Here is a 23,628-nt window from a genome sequence, read left to right as displayed (position 1 = left end):
AACTAAAGACTTTGGTCTCATTGTGAGATTATGCACAGACTGGTTTCTGTGGAGGCACAAGAAACCCATGGAGATAGCAGTCTTACAGAACCACAGAATCTTAAGGGTTGGAAGGGACCTCAAAAGATCATCTAGTCCAACTCCCCTGCCAGAGCAGGATCACCTAGAGTAGGTCACACAGGAACTTGTCCAAGTGGGTTTTGAATGTCTCCAGAGGAGTCTCCACAACCCATCTGGGCAGCCTGTTCCAGTGCTCTGTCACCCTCACAGGGAAGAAGTTTATCCTTGTGTTTCTTTGGAACCTCTCATATTCCAGCTTGTACCCATTGCCCCTTGTCCTATCATTGGACGTCACTGAGAACAGCCTGGCTCCATCCTCCTGCCACCCACCCTTTACATATTTGTAAATATTAATGAGGTCACCCCTCAGTCTACTCCAAGGTGAAGAGCCCCAGCTCCCTCAGCCTTTCATCGTAAGGGAGATGCTTCACTCCATTCATCATCTTGGTGGCCCTGAACTGAACTCTCTCCAGCAATTCCTTGTCCTTCTTGATAAGCAAGATTCATAGACTGGTAGCTCAGGCTCTTTGGGAAAATATTCACTTGGCTTTCATGAGAACAGGATCAGCTGTTACCAAATAAGTAAGTAATAAGATATTCTTTCAGAGAAGTAAATTGATAGGCAACCAAGCATTTTGTTTCTGTTATTGTTATCAAGGAGCTTGTACTGCAGAATTGTCTTTGTTTATGGTAAACACTAAGTTGTGTACATATATACCTACCAGTCTGCAGTAAACAATTACACAAACCAATTCATAAAATATTTAAAAATCTGTTGCCAATTTTGAGTGTGGAAAATGGTTGTGCTTTCATAGAAATAAATTGCTAAAGGTTTTAATTGTTTTGATTTCTCCAGAAATACTTGTTTGTATTTCTTGGGTGCATCCTCCACCTCTGTGAATATGGTGTCACTTTACTTTTATCAAAAATGGTCCAAGTAAAATTTTAAAATCTCCTGAGCCTGAGGGAAAAGTTGGGAGGCTGAGACCGATGAAACAAATCTTAAAATTGATATCTGTTTCTTAGGTGTGACGGCCTGCTGTACAAGCCACAAGCATGCAGAATACCCTTTATCCAGTAGCAATAGAAGTAACTAGCCCTACCTCTGAGTCTGATGTTTCCTAAAGGGAGTTGCAGCAAATATTTCTTAGCCCGTAGTGTGGCTTTCATTAATACTTGGCCTTCCCCTTGGGAATGGGTAAACAAAGGGAAAATGTGAATCTTAAGCAGAAGTGTGGGGGAAAGTGGATCTGGAAGGAAAACCAGGCAATTTTAAGACTAAGAAGTCTCATGTCTCTTGAATGTACATGTGGGTGTATAGAAGATCTTTGTGTTCTTCATGGAGTTGATAATGGTTTTTCTTTGTGTTTTTCTTCTGTTATCACTTCAGAGAAACTTGAAAGTGAGAAACTGAATGTTGCTGAAGTTACTCAGTCTGAAATTGCTCAGAAACAGAAGCTACAGACAGTGCTTGAAAAGATCAATGAAACCCTTAAACTCCCTCCAAGAAGCATTAAATGGAACGTTGACTGTAAGTTGTATGTTTCCTATGCTGTTCTCATTTGTTGGCAGACGAGAGTTTATAGCTGCTATCTGGAGTTCTGAAATATCTAATGATAAGTGAAGGCTGAAACCTGGTATTTATGGTAGGAGCTGCTCTGCAGGGCACTTCCAGATGTGATACACTCTGCCCTCTTTACTGGTGCTCAACCTCCAGTTTAAATAAACTATCTTTCAAAGTCTGTTGAAGTGTGGTATTTTAGCTTCTAAGCCCATATGCGTTCCAGCTAAAGTTCTCTGTTTACTAAATTGGCTTATTGTAATGGACAAGTACCTGCACAAATGTAGTAGACAGACAGAAGGAGACTTAGGTCCTAGGACACTTTGTGTAAAATTTGCAACATGATATGAATAATATTTCTGGTCATTTAAGATTTTGGCACCCCAGCACAATCTGAAAACAATACTGCATTTTGTATGAAGGAATATCTCCGCGGCATAGTTGAGACTCTCATTGGAAGATAGTGAAGGATGTTTTTGTGAATCTGATCCCACTTTACCAATGGAGTTGGGTACTAGTTATTCATTAGTCAAGTACAAAAAATGTCAGTGCACTTCACTGTAGTTGTGAAAGATCATCTAGGAACAGTACTCTGGGAAAGACTATAAATGAAAAAACAAAATAGTAGAAGAAAGGCAATAATAAGAATTAGAAATTATTCACTTTCGTGCCAGTGGCTTGATCCTTGATTAAGGATTTCCTATAGTATGGCTTTTGATATCTTGTAAGTCATGTTAGTGTTAACTACCCATATGAAACCTGCTGTGAAAAATTTTCAATAACAAGAACCGTAACGAGTTCATGAGGAATGTTTGAGTCATTGAGTTTAGTAAGTTATTGCTTAAGGCTTCTGCCAAAATAGGCTCGTTTATCATCCTGCAGACATTGTGACACTTAAAAATGAATAAGTGCATGTTATGAGTACAAAAATATCTTTCTGATAGTCCATAAATCCTTATTGAAATAAAGGGAATAAAGGAAGGACAAGGAGAATGCAGAAACAGCACTTAAACTGCTGTACATGAAATCTGGCGTTCGGATTAGTTTTAGATTTCCATCTGCACAAGCCTATGGCATCCAGACATGTTGCAAAAAGTAACACTTTGGTGTTGACACGTATTACTGATTGGGCTGCTTTTGGGTGACCTGTTGAGCAGGATGAGACCAGTAAAAGCGAGGTGCCTTAAAAATGCCCCTTGGCTCCAGGTGCAAAGAGGAAAGAGTCCCATAATCCCTACATCCTAAAAAGTAAAAATATGCACCCTATTTACTTTGCAGTTTGTAACTTTTACTTTTAATATTTATTTCAGCTGTTCATGGTAAAAGTCTCGTAGCAATACTTCATCTTCTGGTGGCATTGTCACAGTATTTTAGAGCACCAATCAGACTCCCAGATCATGTGTCCATTCAGGTGGTTGTCGTACAGGTAAGAGAGGTGTTAAACAGCTCTTGGTAGTGTTGACTGAGGGGTTTCTTGAAAAATACATCTAGTTTCTATTTGGGCGAGCATGTGTGTGTCTCTGGCTGAAGAGAAACACACGTGCCTCTTCCCTGCTGACACAGCTTCAACCAGAAAAAGGCAGAAGTGCTTTCCCAGATTGAGCTATGGCTCAGAATATCTTATTTTGATTGTGAAGTGGCCAGACTCTGACATTAAAAATATATGAAGTATTATTATTGTTGGAATGTGTTTATCACCCAATATGATCTGTAGAATTATTATTTTTCCCATTTTTGATGGTCTGCTTACTTGTGTAGAGATTCAAGTCATTCTTGGCACAGAATGATGAATTGTCACTGTTTATTACATTCAGATTCATGTTAGGTGACTAAATATTCTTTTTCAGCCTTGTGCATGCTAATTTAGTCTGATTACAGTGTTGGCTTTCTCATAAGCATGCAAAAGAAACCCCATCAACTAAATCTTTTGTGTCAGTCTCCTTATTACAGCCTCATCCATCCAACCCTTCATGTTATTCTGTTCATCATTTTTCTTTGTTGGACTTGTGCTCGCCCTATCTTATTTGGCATCTTCCCATTTAATCTGCTTTTCTTTCACTCCAATTAACATAGCCTTTATTTTTCACACTGTAACTCTATTTATGTGTTTTAACTCATGTTATGCTGAAGAATCTGGCGCAAAGTGCTGTTGCTTGAGTTTGGTGTAACTAAAAGTCTGTGGGACAGATCTGAGAAAGTAACCACTCCTTTTTCCAGCATTCAAATCAGACAAGTTTTGTAATTTGGGAGAAATCTGAAGGAGAGTCTCTGGTAAATGTATCAATGATGCCTGATAATGACTCAGTGACTCTCAGATTCTGTGTCATGTGTTTCTCTGCTGACAGTGAAAGAGAACCCTAGCAAATCTGCATTTGTGTGTCTTAAGGCTTCAGAAGCAGCATCATTTTCAAGCAATTTCCTTTGGCTATTATAAATACATTAATTATGTTGGTTTATCTCAAAGTTCTACCAAAACCAGCTGAAGAAATCAGGAGTGTGGCAGTCAAGGCATCTTTGGGATGAGAAACTAAACCAGAAAAAGAGCACACTCCTAAAATAAAGAACTGGATCTTGCATTCTGCTGTTGCTCCCTACGTCCAGACAAAATTCCTGTTGAAATCGATGGACGTAATTGTCCTCTTGTTTAATAGGCTAATGTAGTTCAGCAGCAAATCCACTGAAGTCAGTGCAGATAAACCAATTTAAAAACAATAAGTAGTAAAAGAATCTGGCTTACTGCTTTGCCTCTTAGCTACACAGCTGTAACTCAGACGCCAGTGAATTGCAGAGAAAGCAGTTGCACCAGAATGAAATCTGAATAATATCGCAGAAGATTTCATCCTGCAGACTGAGTCCTCGGTGAAAGCCCATCAGTGGAACTCCATGGCTATGCTGATTCGTATTAATAGAGGGTGGGGCCCAGTATTCTTAGTGTAGTTTGTGTTTGAGACATTTTTATTTTATGGAGGGTAGGCTTTTCCTTTTTATCTTTTAAATCTGTGTTCTGTGGGATTGGTTCTATAGAATTCTTCACATACCCTCTGAACTCAATGAAAGTTTTAAACAACAATTAGCAGATCCTAACACCTAATTTAGCATTCAAGCTAGCATGCCTCATATTCTAAACCCTCATATATTCTATAAAGTAAGGTGATGCCTAGGGAAACTTAACAGACTATGTGGTAGCTGGTTTTAAATTTTACCCTATACAATTAATTAATTTCATGATATTGATTTAGATGCACAGAAAATGTGGGAGTTGCTGTGTTGGCTGAATGTAGTTCATTGAAATAGAAACAAAGATACTCCCAAAACAAAAATTGTGCTTGTGCCCAACAGGTAGTCAGCACATTTCTTATGAAAGTTTGTTTCCTTTGGCTGTTTTGTACAAAAGCTATTAGCAATGAAAGTAATATGAATGTGGGTTATTAGCTGATTTGGGAAAAAATGTGATAGTTGGATCTTCTGTAGCTTTTGTATTTTCTTTTCCTTCCATACTAATAGACTGAATAACTTTGAACAAAGACCGGGCTTTATTTGATCATTTCTACTGAAACAAGGGAGAGTTTTTGTGAAGAGCTGGATCTTGCCATCATTTTTCCTCTTTTAAAAAATTATTTATTTCCGCCATCCACAAATAGTTAAATGACACATTGTTTGTGTACAAGACACGTTAAATCAGAGGATATACGATTGTGTTGGCAGAGCAGCCAGAGTGGCTTCAGCATGTTCTGAGCACTGGGACAAAAATTCTTCAGCATGTAAACTACTGTTATGCAAAGCTAGGAAATGAAATTAGAAGGAGATGTATGTTGGAAGCCTAATCTGAGATCATTGGTCCCGCTGCCTGGGAAGGTCTGAAATGTTTCTGAGCAGCATTGCCTGCAGGTTCCTAAGAGGTCTTTTTTTTTGAACCTATGACAGATGCATTTGTTCTTTCAACCTCCAGAATAGTTCTGCATTTCATTTTGTTGGAACAGTTATAAACCACTGTCCTCCAGGTGAAATGGACAGCCAATAATACATAGGCAAAACCCATTCAAATAGGGGGAAAATTTTCAGAGTGGGACATTAAGTGGGAAATGAAGCAGTTGGCCCTCAGTTACTTAAACCGTTGACATATAGCTGACATGAAGAAAAATGAAGAAGAAACCCTTTCCATTTACAGACATATTAAACAAATTTCAGATTTTTTTGTTGTTTTCTCTGAAGGTAGTCACCAGTTGAAAATGACAAGTGATTAGGAAGATTTTTCATGGCCTTTAGTGGAGTCTTTCAGCTGTGAGGGAAGAAAATGTCAAACCTGTCCAAATAAAATCTTCTGCGGTTACTTGAATGTGCTTCCAGCTTTTTCTTTTTAATGGAGAATCTTAATTCATTCCTCATTTCTCCATGACTTTCAAATAGTAGACGTCAATTTATATCATCTGTTGTTTCAGTTAGAGACACTGTTGTCTTTAAGGAACATGCTGGACAGTCTTTCAGACCTTGGTAGCACTTCTTTTATTTTTAGGAATATTGTCTCATTTTCTGCCTAATATAAAACAAATTTTAGAACTGGTGTAATCAGTGTTAGGGTCAGTTTTGAGGTGGAGTTTGTAAAGTGCAAAATATGTATGGGAAGCAACTGTCACAGAGAAGGTACTTAGACTAGTGTTTCTAAGGTCCATTCCGATTGTTGCCATTGGGATTTTTTCACCAGTCTTTCTTATAAACCAAAAACATAGGAAAGTTTATCTTAATATGTGCTGGTCAAAAAAGTGGCCAGCAGATGCATGTCTTACTTCGGCAGTGTGGAAATTCTATTAACGGGAGTGATCAAGTGCCAAGCACAAAGCTAGGGAACTAGGGCTTAGTATCTTGTCTTTTTTGTTGTTTTGGTCAACTATGGGATTAAGGTGCAAAAGTACTATTTATATTAACTACAGTTTATCAAAAAGGAAACTGTGTTTTTTATTGACAGAGTAGTATGTATTAGGCTCTTTTTTGAAGAGGGAGAGTAGAGTATGATGAGCCCTTATCTTTTCTCATGTCACTGGACTGGGCACTGAGAAGTACAGTTGCCGTTGCTGTGATGCTCAGCTCCTCAAGAGGCAAGAGTGATAGGGCTTCTGCTCCAGAAGGCATCATTGGCATGTCAGAGTCATCATCAGAAGGAAATAAAAGCTTCCTTTTCACCCTGCAGCAAAGGGTAAAATAAACAAAAATCTCAAACAGAGTTTAATTCTAACCTGAGCTAGAATGAACTGGATTGAAATTTCAGGTGCAAGTACTTACTGCTATCTGCACAAACTGGAAATGAAGATAGCCCTAAATTAGTTAGTTATTCTTCAGACTTTAAAGGTATATGACAGAAGATGTCTCAGCAGCTTTTCTGTGCCCTCTGTTTCAGTATGTAAAGCACTGGACTTAATCCTGTCTTTTAAAGATTCAAAGATACGTTTTTGACTGTGTGCATAATAATTAGTAACCAGACTTCAAAAAAAATAACAGACCCCCCTGAAACTATAATCTGTCTGAAAGGACAGTACAGATTACTCCAAGTGCCAGTTTGGAGTGACCCAGAGGGTGCCATGTATGACTTTCTTGCAGAAAGTAAGTTTGATTCTCATGTATTTTAGTAATGCACTAGAGAAATAATAGGCTCAAGCCTGGCCAAATCCTCAACACATTCTACATACCCTGAAGACTGTCTTGGGTAAGGATGTGCTGTCTTCTCCAAGGCAATGAAGAGCAGCAGTCCCAGTTCTCTTGCCATGAAGGATTTTTCCAAAAGATTATTCTCCTTTTCTCTTTTCAACATAGAAGGAAAGACTAGGACCAGCATAAATTTATTTTTCTCATTTCCTTGTATGACAGGGAGTGAAGAATCATGAATAATTGCCTAATGTCTAGACTTTACATGCAGTCGTCAGCATTTGCCTGACTTTTCTTTCTGTATTGCAAGATTTTACTAATTCCAGTGAATAGAATTAACAGAGAACACAAAGAGAGGCAAAACATATGTGCAGTATTTACACCACTACCAGATGACTGTGGCTGTTTCCAGCATCCTGGAAACAATGTCAAATTTTTAAACTCCTTCGTTATCCAGCTGACTCAAATAGCAACCATTTGAGTTGGCTTCTGCCATTTTATGTACAGCTTCTAGATACAGGCTACTCACCACCATGTACAAAGGGTTTCTAGAATCTGAAGAAGTCAACACCAAGATGACTAGGGTCTGGAGCAGGCCATAAATGGATTGTCCTTCACTTTGATTTAGAGAACTTTTTGTGCAGTAAGAAAAGGAAAACACTGAAGCAAAAGTGTGTGTGTGAACGGGGCAGAAAAAACAGATTCCTTGGGAGCAAGATTTTTGCACAATAAAAACATGGGCACCATCTGCCAAGCTGTTCATTGAAACACAATGTTTATTCCATTCACCTAGGCATACATATACTAAAATACTTACATATGTGTTTAGGTGTTTCAAATGTCTGGCTGAATTGGGACCTTTAAAAGAAAAGGGAATTAAGAACAATGGAGAAAGGAAAAAGAAATACTTTTTTACAGGTGGAGTTCCAAGGTTCTTGTTAATGTACAAAAGAGTTTTCTGAAATACTTGCAAGGTGAATAATACTGTAAGTTTGTTTTAAAAAAATTCTTATTTTGCAGGCTACTTGTTATGTTTGTGGATCACAAATACATTTTTACTTTATGCATTAAACTTTACTTTGAAAAATGTCACCTTTTTAATTTTTTTCCAGAAACGAGAAGGAATCCTCCAGTCTCGACAAATCCAAGAGGAAATAACTGGTAACACTGAGTATGTCAACACCACTTTCGCCAGCAGTTCAGTAATTGAACACAGATGCGTCTCAAATTCAAACATTTGCTGATATTTAGATTTCGGTATTGGGGTTCCAGGGAAGATGATGCATCAGCCAGTGACTGTATTTTAGCCTTTTCAGGAGCTGCAAACATGCATCTAAAAATATAAAAGGATGAAGAAATACAGAGCTAGGGAATTAAAAGCAGGAGACGAGGATAAAAGAGAAGACAGAGTGAAAATATACAAAATCTCTATTTTATATTTATCTAATATTTTTTCCTGTATTTATTACATTTCCAATTATTTTATTCAAAAGTCATTTGAACAAGAAAGTTATGCCTCATTCTTTCATGTTGGTATTTAATTGATAGAGAACTAGATTCTTTAAAAAAGGAAGGTGATGTGACTCTTTGTAGGTATCTGGACTTTTGGAGATGTGGGACATTGTAGCATGTCCTATACTTGTCATATCACCAAACAATTTATTACAGAAAAGTTACTCCAAACAAACAGAAAACAATAGTTGAATATCCTTGTTTCTGACAGAATGGAGAGAAGGCAAACAAATCATTGACTTATTATTAATCATGGATTTGTCAATGTGTAATAGCTATATGGAGACTCCACAACACCCTGGGCAGCCTGTTCCATGACATCATCACCCTCACAGTGAAATAGTTTTTTCTTAAGTGGAACTTTTTGTGTCCCAGCTTCATCCCATTACCCCTTGTCCTGTTGCTAGCTACTATAGAAAAAAGGGATGTCCCAACCTCCTGACACCCACCTTTTAGATATCTATAAATGTTAATAAGATCTCCCCTCAGTCTCCTCTTCTCCAGACTAAACAGTCCCAGTTCCTGCAGCCTTCCCTCATATGAAAGATGTTCCATTCCCCTGATCATCTTGGTAGCCCTGTGCTGGATTCTCTCCAGCACTTCCCTGTCCCTCTTGAGCTGAGGAGCCCAGAACTGGACACAGGACTCCAGATGAGGCCTCACCAGGGCAGAGTAGAGAGGGAGAAGAACTTCCCTTGACCTGCTAGCCACACTCTTCTTGATGCATCCCAGGATGCCATTGGCCTTCTTGGCCACGAGGGCACATTGCTGGCTCATATTTAGCTTATTATCAATCAGGATTCCCAGGTCTCTCTCTGCAGAGCTGCTCTTCAGCAGTCTCCTTCCTTGGAGGTCTTCAAGACCCACCTGGACGTGTTCCTACGTGACCTGATCTAGGTGAATCTGCTTCTGCAGGGGAATTGGACTAGATGATCTCTAAAAGTCCCTTCCAACCCCTACCATTCTATGATTCTACGAGGGATCAACTTGACCAAAGTGCTGCAGTCCTTAAGAACCCAGACCAGGCATTGTTTTGCCTGGAATTGTATTGTAGTTGGTGTGGTAAATGCATCTTCAAAGCAAAGGGAAAAATTTTCACAAAATCAGCATGAAAAAGTCTTCTCCACTCAGGCAAAGTGTGCTGATTTGGTTCAATAATAGAAATTCTCCCATGAGGCTTTAGTGAAGCCAGGAGATGATATACTGATGGACTCCGTACTAATCAGATTCTCAGTTGGAGTAACCTGGTGAAGGTTTCCTTAATTCCATGGATCTACTCCATTATTCACCAAGCTGAAGATCTGGCCATGTATGTTGTTTTCTTTTGCAGCACAATGTATGCAGGTGAATGACATATGTGTTTTGTTCTTTTTGTTGTTTGTGTTTAATTTTTTTTCCACAGGGCATTATCAGGAAGGCATGGTAAGTTCATTTGTTCATTATCTTTTTCTTGGGACAGTCAAAGTATACAGTAGTTCAGCATGGAGTGGTCACTTTGCTCAAACTGCAAGGAAGGAAAGTATTTCAAGTTGCCCAAGTAAACATATAACTAGATGGCAGCACACGCTATTGTCAGTTAACAAAAGGAAAAAAGCATTAAAATCAGTCTGACCATCTTTAAAATACATTTCATTGCTTTTCAACATGTGTTAATTTGCAGGTGCTTTGTGGTTTAACTTCTAGAACATTGCTATAATAATATTAATGGTCCTAAGTTCCCAGCATAATATGAAATTATGTCTTATCAGAAGCCAGATGGTGAACTTGTTGGCATTCTTGCAGACGTTACCTACCTAATGCTGTAATGACTTTGAGTAATTATTCAGCAGGCCTGAACATCATACAGGTTTCTGTGCCTAGTAGGTCCCACTGTGCATATTGAGACTGGCCAAATGCCTGGCCAACAGAAAACACTCATCTGAGGAGCTTAGATGGAGTCCCACCAAGAATTTAGCATTTGCTTCTTTTATTGTTTCGGTGGCTGCCTTATGGCTGATTTAAAAGGCTACGTGTATGACTTCCTTTCCCAATGATATCCCTGAGCAGTTTTACTTTACACAAAGTCTGCCTTCTACAAATGCCTTTGGCTCTACTGTAGCATTTTTGATTGAGAAATATGAGTGTAGTTTTTTGTGGAGTCATTCAGATGTTTGTTGAAATTGCTCAGAAGAGGCTCTGGTGTTTTTATTTTTTTTCCCCTGTTCTCTTCAGAAGGTGAATGCTATCTTAAATTGTGTAGCAGAATGGTTAAATAAACATCAGTACAAAGGATTGTATTGCAGCTATGTAGTCATAATCTTACTCGAGGTGGTTAATAATATAGTACACCACAATGCAATCAGTGGCCTGTGGGGAAAAATTTTCCTCTGTAGACGTAGTGACTCTAGATATAAACTCACATTCTTCTACATGGAATTATTTAGTTACTCAGCTTCCTATATCTATCTGTTTAAGGTTTTATGCATGAGGATGCCATTCTTTTTAAATTTTTTTAGAAACGGGGTTATTAGGTAATCCAAATCCTACCTGAAAATGATGTTTTTATAAATTATAGAGAATAAGTTACTACCAGCTTCTACGAGGAGAGTAGTATGCAAAATACATGGTACTTACAATACAAAGAGACTATATTGCAACCTTTTGCTGAGTGTTGTCTCAAACAAGAGTGTACCTAAGTGAGTGTTTATTCTGCATTTGGACAGTTGCTGCTCAGTATATTAACATCTCTAAATGTTTTTCAGAAAGAGATGCTTTTGACACTTTGTTTGACCATGCTCCAGACAAGCTCAATGTAGTGAAAAAGGTTGGAAGGCTTTTATTTTTAAAAGACATGATGTGTGTGTTTGCATGTTTCTGTGTGTCTGTACATCTGTAGAGAGTGTGTATATGTATAATATATAATTGGCATAGTTTGCATGTGTTAATTACAACTAAGCTTTATGCTGAAATATACAAATTCATGATTCTAATGTTACTTTTTATTAATATATAGCAACATGAACTTACCTTTGGAACACAAAACAAAATGTAGTTGTCAAAGTTGCCATCAAAAAGAAGTTCTCACAAAGCCTATGTTGAGTAGAACTCAACTAGTAGGTTGAGTGTACTGATGCCAAAGAGGTATCCAGTTTACAACTGACAGGGGCCTGACCTAGAGTATTCTGGCTGCAGTCAATCTTGGTGGAGCCCAATTACCCACTTCTCTAAAGTCTGCTACAAAGATTTTTTTTTTTAAAAGAATGGTTGTGTTTTAACGGTGTATTTATTACTGTACATCACATTCATTTTACTTCTGTTCTTCACTCTTGAAAAAAAAAGAAAGGTTTTTTTTTTTCATGTCACATTTCAGTTTTAGACCTTAAAAACTGTTACAGTCTCTACACTTACGTAGGTTTTCTTCTCTGTGGAGTTCATACTGTATACATTGAACTGCCACACTGCTGCGTAGGCCTTAACTCACTGCATTGTTTTCTTGTTTCAGACCCTCATCACCTTTGTGAACAAGCATCTTAATAAACTGAATTTGGAAGTCACTGAACTGGAGACCCAGGTAAAGATTTTATGGTCTTTCTTAAAAGGTAGGAGTAGTTGGCACTATGTTATGTCCTATGCTCCCAACTTGATCCAGAAATTTCATTGCATTATTATTGATAAGCTCTTAGATGTTACTAAATCTATTTGTGTGAAGAAGACCCTCACCAATTAAGCCAGGAAATCACAAGGGCAATAAATTTCTGTAGAAGTTCCATCAGAATAACAAGTAATGAACAGATACTATCTCTTTGTCGCTGCCAAGTGCTGTAAGTAGAACCTGTACTTGTTTTGGTCAGGAAAGAACTCTGAGCACTTGGTTTGATCCAACGTCAAGCTGAGCAGTTGCTTCCTGTCTACTTTCACACAAGCACACAGTCGCATGGGATTACAGTGACTCTACTGAGTGAGATACATTCTGAATAGTAAACCTACTCAAATGTATAGGCAGCTGTACAGTGGGGCTGCAGGCTTGATTGCACCACAAAATAATATGATACATGGTCTTCTTTCTTGATTGCACCACAAAAATAATGTGATACATGCTCTCAGCTGCTAAATTGGATGAAAAGAAGCTAAAAGAAGAGCTTATCTGCTGTATTAATAACACCCCGTGTGAACAATTGCAGCAGTTATCATAAGAAAATTACAAGGTCTGGCAGGAAGGATGATATCTGCACTACCAAAAAATCCCAGTTGTCTTCAGGACAGGCTTTATTTAAATAGCTATCAGCCTGACAGAGATCTTTAAAAGGAATCTTTAAAATTTAGATGGAAATCACGTGTAAGAGCTTTCAGAGTGGTGTTCCAAATGCCTGCTTATTGCATTGTTTACTTTTGGAAAAAAACATTATTATTCAAATGTACCTAGAAACTCCTTAAGTATTTAACTGAAACAGTATTCCCTAAGATGAGAGACTGTATTTCTATCAGTTGGAAGAAAATTACCTACCTCAGGAAGGTAATGGGTTACTTCAGATAACTCAGTTTGGTTGTGAGGATATCTCAGTGCACTGATAGACCTGATGCCACAGGGGCAAGACTGAGAGGCCTTTAACAAAATCTTATGGATGTTGCTATTTTGTTTTGATAGAAGTGGACATATGTCATGGCAATTAGATATCTTCCATCTGTAATTACATACACTTAACGATTAGATTGACACAGACTTGCAGAATGTGGATGAACATGATGCTTTGCTCCTTTATTTTCTCCAGGATATTGAATTTCAGTGCAGTCATGAGATTGCACCTTTATTCTGCTTTTCACTGCTCAGGGAATGCATGCCATTTGAGAGCCTGAAAGGTGGCTGTTCTGATTGCCCACAACTAGTAGAATAGAAAAAGGCATAGATCAAAGCCACTTATTACTTCTTTTTCCAGGGACTTTATTCTGCATGTATGTTTTAACATTAGGTCAGTTTTGCAGAAGACGTTAATATGACAGTTTTGCCGTAGACAGTATACATCTTAAGCAAAGCAATGAGTTATTCTTCAGAAAATGTACTCAGAGGTGTCTTCTTTACAGTTTGCAGATGGTGTGTATTTAGTCCTGCTAATGGGTCTCCTAGAAGGCTACTTTGTTCCTCTGCACAGCTTTTTCTTGACTCCCGATAGTTTTGAACAAAAGGTAAGTAGATTTCATTTTCCTGTTAAAAACAAACATGTAAACATGTCTAGTAGTACAAGGATGACACAATCTTTTCTGCATTAATTTGGTGTAAATAGCTGAAATCAGGAGAGGCTTGTACTGGTAACCATTTCCAAGCATTTTTAAGATCACAGTATTAATGATTATCTGGAATGAAGGGGAAAATTGTATTAATGATGGGGTGGTTAACAAATATTAACTGATTTTGGCAGCAGCTGTGTGATGCTGTCATTGAACGAGACTTACTGTTTTTTAAGCATGTAAAGAATTATGTGCATGAATTGAGGATGGAACTGATTTTTTTGCATCCAAAATCCAGGGATTTGATGTTTGAAAGGTTTCAATTTTTTTTGAAGCATAAAGGCATATGCATATGATCTGTCATTTTAAGACCATTACCTCAGTGTCTCTTGCTATCCAAGCAATTCATGTATCTGTTCAAGACAAGAACACTTCATGGGCCACCCAGTTTTTTAAACTATTTTAAACTGCAGGAGATGAGCTGTCCTTGCTTGTAAGTAATTTTTCTGTGGGTAAAATTAGTTCACATGTTGTTTTTCAGTTACTCTTATATTTCTGAAACCAGCATCACCACACAATAAAATCCAGAACAATGGATTGTCTGAATTCCATGGGACAGATCTTCCACTGATATATTGAGCCATGAGGGGGTTTTTTTGTTGCCTTCCAAGCATCTGAGTCTACAGCTTTAAATACACCTCAGTTTGAACTTTTTTTTTTTTTTTGCTGTATATAGTTCACAATGGTGACTACCTTCATTATATTACTAGGTCCTTAATGTATCCTTTGCATTTGAGCTAATGCAAGATGGTGGATTGGAAAAACCAAAGCCAAGACCAGAAGGTATCTACCTTTATTCTTTTTGTATCTCCTTAAAAATTTGCATTGCATCGAGATCTTCTCTCATAGGATTCTCATCTAGCTAAATGAAGGTTAAAATGTTAATCCAAGAGCAGAAGGCAAGATATGTTTTGAAGTGCTCAGATAACTCTGTCTTTTAAATGGCTAATAGATATGCTTTTTTTCAAGTCTTGCAAGGCTTCCTTGCCAAAGAAGGTTTGGCCTTTGTGTGGCCAAACATCTGCAGTAATACTCAGATATTCACTGAGTGAAAATATTCACTGAGTGAAAAAGAATGCAATCATGAATGGTGTCACTGGCAGATACGAATTGCTCCAGTTGCTCCATATCCCCCCATCCCACATCCTCATAGTAGACTTCAAGTACTCCAGTGTAATTTACAAGACTTTCAACAAAAGAGGTAGATGTTGTAGAGGAGGGATTTCATATGTTCACATAACTGCCTTTGAATTCATGACCTAATCATGTGTATTGAGATTTAGAGCTGGAGACTGAGATGAAAATGTATTTTCAGGGAAGATGAAGGTTTTGCTGCTGACTTTAATATGGCCAGGATTCCCCTCCTCTTTCCTCAATAAATACAGGGCTTAAATCCAGCTGTTAATCTGTTCACCATATTATACAGTACTCTTATGGTTCATGCCATGAGAAGCTGCCACTTCTTACGGTGTAGGAGCTGGATATGCAGCAACTGCTCCACTCTTTGCAACAGGGCTGGTAACTGGACTTCTGCTTTCTGCCTACCATAATAATCAATACATACAAGTTTTTAAGACCTATTGCAAATTCATATTCTGTGGTTCACACAGTCTTTTCCTGATAATAATGTTGGATTGTAATTCCCTGAGGAGTTGATATAAGCTAATGCTTCTAATAGTAAGGGCTCCAAGTTCACACACACACATACACACACAATTGTATCTTGGGACATACTAATACTGCCTATGCATTTAATCTGGACTTACCCAGGCTATTTTTTTTTTTTCACTTCTTTTGATTGCTTGAACTCTTACCCACAGTACTAAACCAGCAGTGACTGTATCACAAGCTTTTATGTTTGAAATAGTCAAAGAGAGAAGGGGGAAATAGTGAAATCTAGAAATCCAAGTGAAACAGAGAGTATCTGTGATCCCTTACTCCCCATGGAGGTTTAAAATTCTTATGGCATTTAATTTTTCAGGTATTTATTGCTCTAGGGGACAGCTAATTTTTCCAGTATAAATCAAGCCATAAGGATATTTCAGCATATATAAGACATTTCTTGTGCAATTATTGAAATGCTTAATATGAAACTTCCTGCCCAATGTGAATGGAAAAACACATCTGTTTTATGTGTTGTTACATTGGGCACAATGCCCATACTTAAAATTTCCAGTGAGCAAAAGAATATTGAAAAGGATCTTACCCTAAATGTGTATACTAAATTCCTACACTGTTTCTTTGAGGTTCTCGAGGAAAAAATATGCTGAAAAGTGCTTTAGAATATGAAAAACATATTTAGTGGAAAAAAGAATGCAGTTAAATGAGTATGAAAAGCAATGATTTTTATGGGGTCAACAGTTTATTTGGGTTATTTGCATTATAATTGAAAAGGCATTAAAAAGCTTTCCATGACCTTTTGTTGTAAAAGTAGCCACAACATTAATCTACCGAGTCTATAACGAATTCATTTGCAGTTTGAGCTTTTTCAGATTACTTCTTGAAATGTGTCCATTAAAGCCAAACTGAAATTTCTCTTTTTGAAAATTGCAACCAGTAAAATTTTATGCGTGTTAGTCAAACACATGTAGCAGTGCAACTAACTCTTCTTTCTCTGCAAGCATGCTTCTCTTTCTGTGGTGGTGGTGGAGTCTTCTGGTAACTTTGCAAAACCTGTCAAAGTTACCTCTGCTCACTTGAACTTTTGGATTAGGAAAGGAAGGTGTTACACAGCTTGCTGCTGGCCTGAAAGAGGAAACTTCCTGAGTTTGCAATACTGACAGTATTGCAGAGTATAACATGCTATTGTGGGAGCAATGTGCCCTTCCTGGAGCTTTTTGGCATTTTCTCTTCATTTTATACAAATCATTTTTTATCTGATTTATTAAGAGCTACAAAACTATGTAGCCATGACTTCATGACAAATCCATAGGTTCAGCATACAATCCAGGTTTGAGCCTTTTCACTTTTTGTCCGTGGATGTCAACTTGCCAGGTAGCTGATCTCATTAGCCCTTCAAAGTTTGCATGCTTTGCGACACCATTCATAGGTTTGATTGGATTCATTCTTCAAAATATAACCCCTTCACAATCTGTGACAAACCTCAGTGCAGATAAATGTAGTGGCAAAACGATCTGATGTTACATACATGATTCACTAGGCTTATTTGGAGGTTTTAAAGGTAATGTGAGTATGCATACCATCTGCTTTACACCGTCATTGCCAATTCCAAGAACCAGAGTTAGGAGATTGAGTTTCTATGCAGACAGCAGGAAGAGATAGGACAATTGTGATTTTATTCTTTCTGAGGGCAACTCTAAGTTGAGATAGAATATTCCTTGAAGCGCTAGTGGAGTCTGCTGCAGTAGTACTTGTCAGTTTGTTCTATAGATTTCTTGTGAAATTATATTGATTTTGTCAAGACCTTCTCTTAGAAACAGAAGGTATTCATTAGCTTTTTGTTTCGTCTAAATCCTTTACTTCAGATGTTGTTTCTAAGGTCTAATTCACCCATGTACATCAGCTAACCCAAAGCATTTGCAGAAGTGTCTTCAAGGGGCACTTGTATACCCATCTTCTTTAGATTCTTTAGAACATTTAGACTTGCCTCTAGCCATCTTGCTGAAGTTAGGCCTAATAAAAGTTGTTGCAGCCCAGAATGGGTCAAGTCCTGCAATTCTTATGTTAGAGATGAGTTCCATTGATTCCTGCACAATGATATTTTTCAAAAAAAATGACTTCTCAGCCACAGCTGACTGAAGATTTGGTCATATAAATATATGTAATCCTAGGCACAATTTGTCTCATGGGCATCTAAACCTTGGTTGCATTTCTACATCAGCACCATTAGCCACTTGTATCCCTAACTGAAAGTGGTTGAAATGCTGATTTCTGAGATGCCTGTTTAAAAATTGTGCCTTATTTACATTTCTGCTTTCTTACTATCCTTGGGGTTCTAACGTTCACGAGTATGGATCTGAGCAAGAAAAGGGAGTAGAGAAGAGGCAGTTATTCTGAAAAATGTTTTAAGCTAATAAAGTTACTAATTGTTTTTCCCTTGTCTTTTTTCTAGATATTGTAAATTGTGACTTGAAGTCTACACTGAGAGTACTGTACAATTTGTTTACCAAATACAGGAATGTGGAATGAAGAATTGATTTGAGTCATAAAGGAATGTTAACAAAGAAAGCATCATAACTAACATGTTGTTCTTGAGTATTCCTCTGCATCTTCATCCTAAAAGGATCTTAACCCTTTATCTGAAGAGTTTTTAATTATTCTTGCACTATTATATTCATAGTAGAGTTGAAATTAATATAATTTATGAAGAAAAAAAAGTTTGGAGGAAGGTATTTGGGTATATTCTGGAAGAATTAATGTCTCAGTAGTAACTATCTTCACACTGTTTTGTAGTAGGTGGAGCAACAATGGAAGAAAGATTTAGTAACTAATTCAAATTGGCCTTTGAGGCCAGTCATAGGAAGATTCTGTACCAGTTATATATTTTAATGTTTTTTATGTATATATTTTCTAACATGGGAGTGGAAGAATATTTTCTATCCACAATAAGATGGTTGCATTCTAATTATGAAAAATGAGAAACAGCTAATACTCTTGTTCACATCACAGCTAAAAAGGAGAGACTTTCTCAAGCACTTAACCTGATTAATTTATATTTCCAGTGCTATTAGGCTTGAATTTTATGGGTACAGATTGAAGCGGCTACTCATTCCTTCAGGCTTACTATAATGTGATACTCTACTTTTTAAATATGTGTATTGAGCATCCCACATGAGCACACTTTGCAGCTTGTCACTTGGTTTTCTTCAGGGAAGAGATCTTCTTTGCAAAGTACCTGTTTCAGGAAAACATACCTGTATAATACAGTTTCCTTATAATATTTGTATTGTTATATAGTGTTAGAAAGTAAAATAATGGCTTGTTTTTCTTTTAGTAGCTTAAACATGGGATTACCAGGTAGCAAATTTAGATTTATTGCTAAATAAGATTTAGAGTTTGTTCTTTTGGTGGAATCTATGATGCAGCAAATAATTTCTAAAAACATCCCTGTAGCCTTTCAGACACAAAAGCACTATCATTTGGTCAAAACTACTCCCAACTGCAAAGACTCCGTAACAGTAGAAGGTTCTTTGGTCATTTTCCATGGCTATAAATAATACTGCTGTCAAATCATCACCAAGTATAAGCTGTTAGATCTGTTTGTTTTTAGCTTTAACAAAGACACAAAAGAGAAATAGGAGTTGATTTTTTTCCCTTTGACCAATAGCAAAAAAAGAAACTGATAGACCCTGCCTGAATTGTCAAAAGCTGCACTGGCATAAGCTGAAGAGTAAATTAATCATTTGCTGAAGGTCTTAATGTTAGTATTAGATACCTTTCTAAATGAAGCATTCCAATGCACCCACGGGTTTTTGTGATCCTGGATTACACAGTAAGGAAAAAAATCTTTAGGCAGAAATTACTGGGTGACTGTTCAGAAATACTTGGACTGCTTAGTGCAGGAAGGAGACTTGTTAACAGTCATCTGATTATGACAGAACTGATTGATATAGGTAAAAGGGAAAGCAATCTGCCAGCTCTGGAGTCTGTTCATCTTAAGAAATGCAGTGCTGGCAAGAACAGTCAATAAGATCTAGCTGTTACTTATTATGTAAAGCATTACATATTTTTCAATTTTCCAGGGCTCTTTTTTTTAAAAAAGTGTAGAGCTTACCAGTGCAACATTGGCATAAAGGGAACACAAGCAATTACTTTCTGTCTTTGAACACTAACTTTGAACACTAACGTTAACAAGACGATACGAACTTCTGCTGGGGGAGCTACAGAAATTATTCTTCTGAGAAGGAAGTATCAACTTTTGCAAAAGAAAGTATTTCATTCAAAGGACAATACCTGGATGCTCTCTGAACTCAGAAATTGTCATCTGATTGTTATAAGCATTCCAAATATCTTTATAAAACATTTTATTACCTCTGTATTTTTAACCGAGTTTCTGAAATTAGAGGTACAGAACGTAACAATTATTTGCCTTTTACAGAGGGAAATAACTGGACATTTTGACCCCAGTGAAAATGAACTTTTTTGTGTGTATTTTTAATATCTTTGAAGCCAAAAGATAGGAATTAACCAAGCATTTCGTGAGCAAACTGAGACAGAACTTCTCATGTATATACCAGTAGCAGTTTCAATTTATGTTAATGTTTAACATGTAAGTTTTTCATTTGCACACCTAGATTTGTAGTAGTTGTAACAGTTAATTAAAAATATATGTGATATTTTTTCTGCAGGTTGTGCTCATCTGAAACACTCTTTTACTTCTCAACAATGCCAAAACAGTTTGTTTGTCCTTATTTTCAGGAGTGCATTTTCTTTAAAGAAGAAATTTATATATGTAAAGGAAAAAGGTTAGGAACAATGAAACTGGTTTTTGCCTGGACTTGAAAATAAGTATTTCCTATGCTATATTGGTATAACATTATTAGAGATTTTGAAGTCTGTCAGACTCCATTTTCCATCCTTAAAAACATAAAATTGAGAGAGAATGATGAAATCCTCATGCTGAAATACAATTTTGCAGAACCATTGAAATGTTTAAACAATATCCAACCTTCACACAATTATCTATCCTATGGTAAGAATTTATATAAATAAAAATCTGCTATATAAGCAAGAATGTTCTATATAAGTATAGACTCATTGATAGTTTTAACACATTCACACAAATAGCATATGCTGCCATTTAGAAGTGGGTCACTGCTTGTATTTTTGACAGTGTAGATTTAAATAACTCTCAGATAAAAATGAAATCTAATATACAGATTATATCTAATATTTATTGCTTTGATACAGAGTATTATAGAAATTTAGAATACTACTGTAGAAAGATTGCTCATCAGCCATGAGTGTAGGCCAGCACCTTCTTCGGGAAAGTGAAATATTAGCTGGACCAAATTCTGCTGACACCCACAATGCTTTTGTTCGTGATACACGGTAGTGTATACTGATGTGCAGGGTTTTCCTCACTGTTTATATTAAGATAGAAGTTGTTTAAGTTTTAGGTCAGTCTGGTTTTATTTATAATTACTTTAGATGATTAAATATATTCCAATCAATGGATTTAGCCCATGTAAAACACAGTCACCTGGAGAGCCCTTTTTCTCTCTTGGTCCCAGAGGGAGCCTTGAGGCTGCTATCGCAGTGCTTTGTCTAGGTTTATAAAGCCAGGCCATATGAATCAAGGCTGCTGCCTTAAGATCTCATGGCAGTATTTGTATCTCTTCCACCAAACCAATGTGCTTGTCTGTTGTGCTCTGTTACTTGAAGGCCCAGAAGTAGCTGAGTCCACCACACACTGGCAGATTATTAGTCTGCCTTGTGTAACAAACAAGTAGTAAACATTTCTGCTGCTGGGACATTGTGAAACTGCCAAAAGAACAGAGCTTTCTGGGCTTCTCTGACTTGTAATCCATCCATTTCATCCAGCAATATGGTTATCCAGATTTGTTTTGTGGTTGGAGATAGGCATCCTGCCCTATTGATTGATCTTGGCATGCTCTGTCAAGCACATAAAACTTTTCTTTTCAAAGAAGAGTTACAAATTCTTAATAATACATCAAAAAGGTGTTGTCAAAATAATGATCTAAAATCTTGAGGTTACCTCCTTTCAGATTTCTTTCTCACCTGACTGGCATTTACTTGCCTTAAAGAACAGGCGAAAAAAAAAAAGGTATTGAATGAATCTTAGCATAATTTTACCTAAGACACACATAAAGTCCAGAATTGGATTGCTCTTTATTTCTGATGGAGTACAGTCACACTGAGTTTCTTACTAAATGAGCTGACTGCAGGATGTCTAGTCCTTTACATTTCTTAGTAGATGTCTTCCTGTTATAGGGGGGCAGCAGCCCTTGCAGCTCCATAGTTCAGGAATTCAAATGGACCACTGAGTGCTGGATAAGGTTCTAATCCATTTTGTTTGACTGTGGACCAATTTGCTGACTGGCATATCTATCTCCATGTAAACCAATGGTATTAATGCAATGGAGCATTTAGTCCTTTCTGTTTAACAGAGGGTTACAGTACTTGGGAATGGTTTGTGTCCAGGCAGACTATATTGTTTGAGGTAAATGATACTTGATTGGCTTTTGTTCTTAATTATTTTCTTAAAGTATGTTCTCAAATTAATGTTTCAGATTAATTGAGCAGACACCTTACTGTAAGCCAGTGTTGAAAGGAGAATGGCTTTTAAAGTAATGGGGTTTATTTCATTAGATAAAGATATATATATATTATATTTAATATAGTAGATATTAGTTTTAGGTCTAGTTTATTCTTGTCTTTCTGTCAAAACAGCCTTTGTGAATGGCCTGTGCCAGCACCCAAAGAAAGAACAGTGCCTTGAAGACCTCTTACAAGATTTTTCTACACTGTTACCTAATAGGCTTTTGTCATTTTACTAAAAGAATTAGTGTGGGTTTTCTCTTTACAGTTCAAGTACAATTAAAGGCTGAAGAAAGCCTTTGTAGAAAGGTATAACTCAAGTAAGATATTTTGTTTTGATGTATCCCATGAAAAATGGAGATAGCACCAAAATTCCAAAACTGTGCGTGCCTCAGCATCTGCAGATTTTTCCAAAGAGGTTTTGAGTAATTTAACATTTACTAGGGCTAATTTTATGTATTTTGACAGTATTTTCTGTGTGACTGGTTTTTTTTGCAGTGAGATTTTATTTTCTGCCCAACAGTTTGGTCCTGTACACCCTGTGATGTTCATGTCACAGAAATATTTCATTCCCAATTTCAATGTCAGACTAGTTGAGAAAAATAATTTTTGCAAAATTTGCTTCTTAACATGTGTATCTGAAAATAATACTTTGTTTAAGCTGCCCTGCCATAAACTGCAGAGTTGATAGTTTTCACAGATATATTTTATGTATTTTGTAAGTAAGAGACACTGTTGCTGATTTTTTTCCTGTGCTTTTTCTGAAACCTTTGTTATGATCCACAATAAAATTTCCACCTGAAAATCAACACTGTATGTTGTTGTTGGGTCAGCGTATGGGATGTATGGGAAAAAAATAGGAAGGCTGTATGGTTTTATGTTCTTGGAGCTTTCAGACCTCTCTATGCATCTAATCCATTTTCAGTTACCTCTTTGTGGGAGTACTAGTTGTTTGTTACTATTTTCTGTGGAGATTGCTGACAGCTGAAAGTAGGATGGCACAAACAGACATGTAAGCATATGCTTGAAATGATTAACAGTAGCAGGTCAGGAAAATGCCATATTTGACTCAAAACAGCAAAGGATACCTTTGCCTGAATATTATTGCGGTGAACACTTTAGTGGTGATATTGCAACTGGGTGTAATGCAATTTTCTGCAGAGTAATTTTGTTAATTTGAAATTTAACAAAATGTTAGTGATATGTTAAAATGCTTGAAATTAAACTGTCCATTTCAGAAAATTACTGCAGGTAATATCTATTTTTTTATAAACTTGTTTTTGTTGTGACCCTTGAATGCAGGAGCTTCAATGCAGAGCTTGGAACCAGTAAAAAATATAGGCATCTAAAGTGCT

The 23,628-nt window shown here is 37.0% G+C and overlaps 1 protein-coding gene across 2 annotated transcripts in view; it reads left to right on the top strand.

The window, feature by feature from the left end:
* PARVA (parvin alpha) overlaps window positions 1–23,082 on the top strand; it is a 66,792-nt gene extending 43,710 nt beyond the window's left edge. For both annotated transcript variants that reach the window (XM_061999743.1, XM_061999744.1), the window contains exons 5-13: window positions 1,451–1,591; window positions 2,932–3,047; window positions 8,371–8,429; window positions 10,173–10,192; window positions 11,512–11,573; window positions 12,252–12,320; window positions 13,829–13,930; window positions 14,743–14,815; window positions 18,105–23,082. In XM_061999743.1, the coding sequence (XP_061855727.1) occupies window positions 1,451–1,591; window positions 2,932–3,047; window positions 8,371–8,429; window positions 10,173–10,192; window positions 11,512–11,573; window positions 12,252–12,320; window positions 13,829–13,930; window positions 14,743–14,815; window positions 18,105–18,181 (719 nt within the window). In that variant the 3' untranslated portion in view covers window positions 18,182–23,082. The remainder of the gene's footprint in view (window positions 1–1,450; window positions 1,592–2,931; window positions 3,048–8,370; window positions 8,430–10,172; window positions 10,193–11,511; window positions 11,574–12,251; window positions 12,321–13,828; window positions 13,931–14,742; window positions 14,816–18,104) is intronic.
* Window positions 23,083–23,628: the final 546 nt, after the last annotated feature.

The sequence above is a fragment of the Colius striatus genome, chromosome 7 (assembly GCF_028858725.1).
Source record: "Colius striatus isolate bColStr4 chromosome 7, bColStr4.1.hap1, whole genome shotgun sequence".
NCBI classification, from domain to species: Eukaryota; Metazoa; Chordata; class Aves; order Coliiformes; family Coliidae; genus Colius; species Colius striatus.
This window is presented reverse-complemented; position numbering and strand designations above follow the sequence as displayed.